This window comes from Microtus ochrogaster, linkage group LG4 (genome assembly GCF_000317375.1).
Source record: "Microtus ochrogaster isolate Prairie Vole_2 linkage group LG4, MicOch1.0, whole genome shotgun sequence".
Lineage (NCBI taxonomy): Eukaryota > Metazoa > Chordata > Mammalia > Rodentia > Cricetidae > Microtus > Microtus ochrogaster.
The window spans coordinates 52,570,418-52,579,113 of NC_022030.1; the positions used below are offsets into that span (position 1 = coordinate 52,570,418).

The window sequence follows — 8,696 nt, forward strand, 5'->3', positions numbered from 1 at the left end:
AAAAAAAAAAAAAAAAAGAAAGAAAGAAACAAAGGCTCTGCCTTTAGGAAACTGAGCACTGCTGTAGAGCACTTCTCAACTGTGATCTCTGATAGTTTCCTTGGCTTGGTATCTCCTGGGTTAGGTTTCTGGGAAATTTTACAGGCTCTGGAAATGTTTACACCTAAAAGTCCTGAGTTTCATCTGTAGAATTACCTACTGTGGCAGATGAGCTGTACTAATGTTTACTCAGTACGTTTTCACTGAATTGGGGTGGATTTTTACTTGTTTATGCTAAACGTATTCCCCTCCCCCAGTTTCATTTATCAAGTGTGAAACAAATTTTGTATTTCTCAAGATTTCCATAACTGTTATGTTCTTCAGAGTTTGTGTCCTGTCTGCTCTGCTTTATATAAGCAGAGAGAAAGCAGATCAGAGATGCCTTAGCTGCTGCCATAAATGGCTGTGGCCTCATATACTCAAGAGTCAGCATTTCGCTGTGCAGTGGTGTTACATGCCTTTAATCCCTGCACTCGGGAGGTCTCTGTGAGTTCGAGACCAGTCTGGTCCACAGAGTAAGTTCTAGGACAGGCTCCAAAACTACACAGAGAAACCCTGTCTTGAAAAACCAAACAACAACAACAAAATGCTGCATAAATTTGTCGGAGATAACAGAGAGTATTCTTTAAACTTGGCAGGTTTTGCATTTACCCCTGCTTTACCTAGCCATTCTGCCATTACTAAAACAGTGAACAGTTTGTACTTGCTTACAGTTAAATTAAGCTAAACGTAAAGTGGCTTATAATTTGAGTACATGACTATTCTTTTTAACTTTGGGTTCTTCTTGACAGTGGACATGTTATAGAATAGGCAGGAGAAGAAAAATATTTAGGTAAAATGTGTAAATTTTTATTGTAATTATTATAAACAAGATTACTGAGTATCTTCATTTGTCCCCAGGTTAGCAGTAATATTAAGTAAGCCTTCCAATGGCTATTACTGTAAGTCTTCCTAGCTGTATGTGTTGTTTTTCTTTTTATTTGGAATTCATTGAGGTTATCCACAATAAAGTTGACTGATTAGTCTCTAGGTTATTAGTTCATTATTTACTTCACATCTTTTAGTTTTTTACACACATCTTTTCTTTCACTTTATTTGTTAAATATGGTTCCTTTGTTCTGTAGGATTTCCGTTTTTAGGATTTTACTGAATGTATTCTGGTGATCTCCTATATTTCTTACAAATTAGTAGTTAGATCTAGAAGTTTGACCAGATTCAAGTTTTACATTTCTATGTTGCTGTGGCTTTTAACAACAACAACAACAACAACAAAATATTGATATGTGGGGATATTTACCATTTACCAAGGAGGATGACAAACTTTAAAAAAAATATGTTTTTGCATAGTCTCATTGTGCTGGCTAGTTTTACGTTAACTTGACATAATTTAGGGTCATTCTAAAAAAGGGATCTTCAATGGAGAAAATACTCCACCAGATTGGCCTGTGGGAAAGTCTGTCATGCTTTTGATGATTGATGGGGAGGCCCAGTCCACTGTGGTTGTTTCTTCCCTGCGCTGGTGGTTCTAGGTGCTCTTAAAAGGTAGGTTGAGCAAACCATGAAGAAAAAGCCAGTAAGCAACACCCTTCCGTGGTGTCTGCTTCGGTTCCCACCTCTGGGTTCCTGCCCTGCTTGAGTTTTTGCCCTCACTTCCCTCAGCAATGGGCTGTTAACTGGAAGTGTAAAAAGAAGTAAAACCTTTCTTCTCCAAGTTGCTTTTGTTCATGTGTGTATCACAGCAATAGGAACCCTCCCCAAGTCACTCCTGTAGTGCAAGCCTTAACAGAATTGAAAATGACCTTGAAACGTCCTAATCTTCGTCCCTCAACCTCTAGATGTTGAGATTACAGACATGTACCAGCATATCTAGTTAGAGAAAAGTTATTTTTAAATGTAGCTACTACTTGAGCTGGCAAGATGTAGAAAGGCAGGAACTCCAGTCCAAGAGGTAAAAAGCAGCTCTAACAGCTAACTATGAGGAAACTACTTTGCTTCTTTGTTTGGTCCTGTTCCAGCATTTATTGTATATCCCAGACTGATGGTGAGCTTCCCAAGCGCAGTGATTCTGTATGCTCCACTCTGGCAGGCTGGAGACTGTGTAGCTCACACTGGCTTTAAACCATGTTGCCTAAGCTAGCCTTGAACTCAAAATTCCCACTATCTAGCCTCCCCACACTGGGACTGTAGGCCTTACAGCCATGTCAGGATCAGAAAACTCCATTTATTTGCATATTTTACATTTACTATAAATGGGTGGCAAAGAGAGGAAAGCTGAGGATAGTAAGAAAAGGTCAGTTACGAAGTAGAAGATTCAGTTAGAATGATTGAGCCAGCTAGCTCAAGTCATGTAGGAACCAAGTATAGACTGAGTGTGAGCACTTGGGAGTCTAGCCTGGGCTATTTCAAGTACTATGTGGAAGGAGACAATATAAAAATTTCCATATGTAGAACCTTGAAAGCCCAATTTAGTTTCAAAAATTATAATGAAATAACCAAGCTTTAGGTAAGAATAATCATTGTGTTATGTTTGCTTCCCACTTTGATTTTAATCAGATTTATTAGTGTTTATTTTGCTAATTTGAAATGAAGAATATTTTCAGTTCTTTTAGTGAATTGAATTTGAAAATTTAAAATGACTCAGGCCTTTAAGGCATTGTCCCATTCAAAAGTGTTGTCCTGTGAAGCCAGGGAGTTGGCCTGCTTTGTCTCCTAACAATGAGTTTGTTGGTTTTTCTCAAGTCAGTACAAATTCCCATCTCTTCCTGTAGGTGGCACGCACTACCCTTCTTCCTGGCCTTCTAAAGACAATTGCAGCAAACCGGAAGATGCCACTTCCTCTCAAACTGTTCGAAATCTCTGACATTGTAGTGAAAGATCCTAGCAAAGGTAAGAGTGAGCTTCCTCTGCTCTGCGTGCTTGAGCATTTTCATTGTGAATTCCAGCTCTATGGAGAACTCAGCATGCTTACATGCAACCAGGTTTCTTTCTTCCATGTTGCTACAACCTGCCTAATATTTTAGTGCCAGTGAGTTAGTACATCATTTTATCAGCATACCCTTGAGTTGGTAATTCTAAAACTAATTGAACCACAGCTGTATTATTTGTTGTTAAATAAAAATTGTCACACTCTTATCAAATATCCCATTTAAGTGTCCCAGGCACCCTTCCAATTGTTTCATCAGTTTCTTTTAATGGTTGACTTATTTGAATCTGAATCCCAGCAGTGCCTAGGCTTTGTGGCTATGTCTCTCATTTCCTGGAATGGAAGGCACATTTTCATAAGGAATTTAATAATTATGAGGAGCCCTACTGGAACTTTACCTTACAAAGCACCATAGAGAGAGGAGGAGATGTAGTTCTGTGGGGTTTGTGACAGGACTGTGCATACAGTGTGCACAGGTTCCTGAACTCACCTCAGCACCACTCCCCACCCGCCCCCAGAGAGGTGGAGGGGGGTCACCAGAATACTCTGAAACATTTTTTCCTTCACTTTGTGATTTGCATAGCATGGCATTGTTGTTGGTCTTTGATGGCCCAGCACTATTGTTGTAACAGTAATTGTGAATGTGTTTTTTATAGTTTTTCTCTTGGAAATACTCAGTTTCAAAGTACTTAGTATAGCAAGTATTTTGGTCCAACACTTAGAATGCATAGTTATTTAATAAATATAAATTTAGGAGTTTTAGAAGCCTGATTTTCCTGGAAGTCTGTCTTTCTAATGCAAACCCAAGTTCAATTGATTGTCTAGACCTGTAAGTGCTGTGGTCCCTGGGTGAGCAGTGCCTCAAGTGACTGCTTTGCTGGTAGCCTTCCTTGCCTTTTGATTTCAGTCCCTATGATTATGAGTGGTTCCTAAGTCCAGACTCTAGTCTGTAGAATTTTCTTGCAGTGGCAAATCTATACTAAAAAGTAGGAAACATTTGTTTTTTTTGTTTTTTTTTTAGTGTTAGGTGCAAAGAGTTTTGAGGCTCCACTCAGTTTTTTCACTCGTGTAGATACTGACAGTGCAGGGTTGCATTGATCTGTTTATTTTGACTGTTTTCTTCCACGTTTTTTCTTTGAGTTTCGTATTGCCTTGATCTTCTCTGCTGTCCTCATAATGATAACTATAGGATTAAGGGAACTGCATGCTTTCCTCTGTGGTTCTTCAGGGCTAGTTGTGCTCACAGTCTGGAGGGTGAGAGTGAGGAGCACATGGGTCCCACACTTGCTGCAGAGTTTGACTGTAGCCATGGAGTAGTGCATTGTTATGTTTCAGGCCTGGGTGCGTGTGCCTGAGATGGGTTTTATTATTTGCCTTAGCTCAGACATTTGCATTCTATTATGCTTTTTCTCATCAGGAAGAACTCTCTAGCTGACCTCTGTTGTGCCTGTCTTAGTTGAAACCATCCTACTGTTTTCTTCATGGTTCATTTCTGTCCAGTGCAGCTTAACCCTTTGTCTTGTTCTGACTTACTCTCTTTCCTTAATATTTTCTATTGGATCACTAGCATTTGAAAAATAAAGGGAAGTACATTGTTCGCTGCGATCCTGGAAACATTTCCTTTCACTGAGGTGAAGCATGTTTTCTGTTTAGGTGGGCCTGGATCTTATTTCATAACAGGAACTTTTCTGATGCAGTGTCTAAATACGTGCATGTGGATTTCCTCCTAGTCATCTGGCCTACAGGGAAGGGGCTACAGCATCTGGGTTCTGCAGACTGCTGCCACAGGGGTGGGTTTTAGTCATGCTTTCTGTGGTGTAGTTTATTTGAACTCTCTGGCTGTTTTCTCATCTGTACAATGGGGTAATGACAGCATTTACTTTATTAGCTGTTGTAAGGCTTCAGTGAAACTGCATTTGAAAAGTTTTAGCCAAATGGTAAGTGGTGGCTGCTGTTCTTGTTAGGACAGTGCTAGTTTCAGGGCCAGGTGCTGCTGGCCTGGGTCGTGCCTATATTTCCGCTATAGTGTGTGAAAGTCCAGGAGACCAGCAGTGTATGGGGTTTGATTTTTATTCCATCCCTTAAGGGACTTTGTGTCATTGGATTTTCTTTTTTTGTGTTTTTTCCCCCTTTATGAGAAACCCAATTTATACTGATCTAAGACTTTACTTTTAAAAATAAATCACTGTTTTTGAAATACTGTTTTTAGAGTAATTTATCATTCTTTTGGTGGCAAACAAGATGTCCTCTCTCTTGGATGCTAGCCTTGTGTTTCTAAATGAAACTTTTTGAATAAAAAAGTTCAAACCACCAGTAGTTAAATGATTGAGGGATTTTCTAATTAAAATGAAATTTCCCAAATTCTTCTTAGTGAGCAATCCCAAAATTATAAGGTTCAGAAGAGTGAAGATGTGTGACAAGCAGGAGCCAGGTTGTCTCATTCACCATAGTGATAGAAAAGTAGAAACGATTTTAGAATATAAGAGAGTGCTTACCGTGCAAGCATGGAGATCTGAGTTTGGATCCTCAGAACCCATGTGAAAAACCAAGCATGACAACTTATGCCTGTAATACCAGGGCAAGGAGGCAGAGACTGGCAGGACCCTGGAGCCCACTGGCCACCCAGCTTAGGCAAGTTCAGTTTGGAGGGAATGTGCAAAATGTTCTGGGAATGTAGAGAATGGAGCTGCAACTGCCGTTAATTCATTCTGTAATGTTGAGAAAAACCCAGCTTCCTAAGTCTCATATTAGTGTCTGCTTGGTGAACATAGCTTCCGAAAATAAAAATGGAAGTGGAATCTTGTATGGATATCCATGTTTTCCTATGACATATGTATGTCATAGGAAACTCAAGTTCCTATGACAGCAGACAAAAGACAACTCCCGTTTTCCTACTTGACCTAGTAGGACATTTGCTCTGATGTGGAGTCCTCTCTAGCCATCATGATGAATGAGGCTGTCAGGCTGCCAGTTTTGAAACCGAGTCAGGCACACTTTTCAAGCATTAAGACTTCCACTGTAAATCAGGCACATTCAGCTTGTTTGAGGCCGAGCCAGCCACTGCATTTGTTGAGCCTCAAGATCCAAAGTTGCTGTCACACTTTAAAAAATTAGTCATGACTCAGGGGACTAAGCTGATTTATCCTTTTGTTGGGCAGATTGGCATGTGTTTTTGGAACAAGAAACTGAGCACAGACTCTGCTCTAGAGTGAGTTTTTCAGTTTTGTAGCAGGGAGAGTAGCAGTGGAGAGCATGCAAAGCTGCTGTGTGAGTTACTGGTTGGTTTCAGACGTTAATAGCTAATTCATTTCGATGTCAGGAATAACCAAATTGTAAACAAAGTATTTTTAAAAGCCAGAAGACCTGCAGGGATGAGCAAAGGACTTTCTGCCTGGAAAAGCTAGCTTGTTTGCACAATCCAGTCTTCCCGCTTTTTAAACACAATTGAATTCTGCAATCACAGTTCTTTCCTCAGTGCTTAGGGAAGCTACCAGAATCTCACAGAAATGACAAGAGAAAACAGGTCTCTGGTTTAAAGAGGGTTAAGTCTAAAAAGGAACAAGCACTGAAGAACATGAACTTGGCTTTGTAAAGGGTCTCGACCAGCAGACCTGTTCATTCAAGGTTCAGCATGGCATGTGTCTGTGGCCATCTCTCAGAATCAGTCCCTATAGTTGGTTTCAGCAGCAGCATTTCAAGAAAGTTTGGACTTGAGTATTTGCTGGGCTCAGTGGAGAGGGTTCGAACCCTCATCCAGGCCTCCAGATACCTTCCCTTCTTCTTGAAGCATGATCAGTCTAAGCTTTGACTCGCTCAGACCTTCCTCCATCCTCTAGAGCGACTTAGCAGTCCTGCTTTGAACTCCATGCCCCTCCTCCAGGTTACAGTTAGATAGTTCCCAACTTTTGACATTGTCTCAGGCACTTCTCTAAGTGAGAGGATGGTCTGTTTCTCTTTACACTTCCAAAATGGATGCGGAAATAAAGAATTTTGGTTTTAAGCCTTTAATTGTAAGATCTGTTTCAGGGTTCTTGTTTCTTCATCATCCCTTGAGCACCGTGTCTGCTACAGAACCTAACTGTTTGGTCTTTGTATGTGGATTTGTTTCCTCAATTTATTATGTGTTCAAGTGCACACACACGGATGTGTTTATCTGTCTTGTATTACAGAATATTAAATATGGCTACATGCAGAAGGTTTTGGATTCAATCCCCAGCACTACAAAAGATAGACAGAGCTGAGTAAAATAAGGGTTCAGGTCTTTATAATTTTTGTTTGGTAAAGGCTCAATGAGAGCATTTTATTATTGCCTTGTGAATACCTATCTTCTGAGATGTTGTCCATCAATTCTGGAGCTTCAGATAATGGAAGATTATCCAGCATCCACATGTGGAATGTGGCTTTCTGAAGAGTGCTTATGTCATCAGTCTGGATTAATTTAATTTCACCATTTCATATTTTTGGTATGTAGAATTTCCAATTAATAATTCAAAAAATATGGGTGTAAGGAGACTGACGTTAACAATTTTTGAAGTAGCATCTTTTTCATATGTGATGGCATCTTAGCTGTGTAAATAAATCATTTTTAATATAGAAAGTTATTTTAGTGTGCTTGGTTCCACATAGTTAAGATCTGCTAACGTGAGTATAATGTACCCTGTCATGCATCCAGTACTGTATTTTTTTTAATAGATAAAAATCCATTCCAGGTTTATGTTAACTAAATAAAATTCAACCCTCAGGAATATAATTTTTTCTCTGTATGCAATGAGAATTTTAGAGATTTCTTTTCACATTTATTTCTTGGCTTTTCAACATCATTTTAAAAGTGTGACCTTTGGTGTTACAATACACAAGCATTTTAGGCAAGTTGTTGCTTTTTTTTTTTGGTTGAACATACATTTATAATATTCTTAAGCTTTTATTTATATCTATTGTTGATTTAAGATTTTTTAAAATTAAAAAAACAAAAATATCACCAAGCAGTGGTGGTGCACACCTTTAATCTCAACACATGGGAGGCAGGGGCAGGAGGATCTCTGTGAGTTCGAGGCCAGCCTGGTCTTCAGAGTGAGGAGTTCCAGGACAGCCAGGGATCTCAGGTGGGGACACACAGATGGGGAGAGACATTCTTCCGCTTCTCTCTTGCTTCACACCTAGAATTCACTGCCAGAGCCCATGCACACCTGCAGCAATATTTACACTTCTGTTTGTAGTTGTAGAGATAGGCGATGCTTTATAGTTTATACAAATGTGGTTATACTTGGGCTAGCTTATCTGAATGCATGCTATCAATTTGTCTTTGATAGTTAGATAATATTCTGCTATGTGGAAGCAGAGAACGTACTGACTGTGAGGATGAATGTATAGATTGTGAGACTTCCTAAATTATGTCTTGCAATTGAGTATCATCCCTTGTACAAATACATGTTTTTAGAAATATAATGTGCCAGCCTGGAGAGATGGCTCAGAGGTTAAGAAGACTGGCTGGTCTTCCAGAGGTCCTGAGTACAATTCCCAGCAACCACATGGTGGCTCACAACCATCTGTAATGAGATCTGGCAGGCAAACATGCAGACAGAACATTGTATACATAATGTGCAGGCAAACATGCAGACAGAATACTGTATACACATTGTGCAGGCAAACATGCAGATGGAACACTATATACATAATGTGCAGGCAAACATGCAGATGGAACACTGTATACATAATGTGCAGGCAAACATGCAGA

The 8,696-nt window shown here is 39.6% G+C and overlaps 1 protein-coding gene across 4 annotated transcripts in view; it reads left to right on the plus strand.

The window, feature by feature from the left end:
* Farsb (phenylalanyl-tRNA synthetase subunit beta) overlaps positions 1-8,696 on the plus strand; it is a 67,829-nt gene that overhangs the window by 33,964 nt on the left and 25,169 nt on the right. For all 4 annotated transcript variants that reach the window (XR_003378177.1, XM_005361549.2, XM_026786189.1 and 1 more), the window contains exon 15: positions 2,808-2,925. Coding sequence is in view for 3 of the 4 variants with exons in the window: in XM_005361549.2 (XP_005361606.1) it covers positions 2,808-2,925 (118 nt within the window). In the remaining variant the exon portion in view is untranslated. The remainder of the gene's footprint in view (positions 1-2,807; positions 2,926-8,696) is intronic.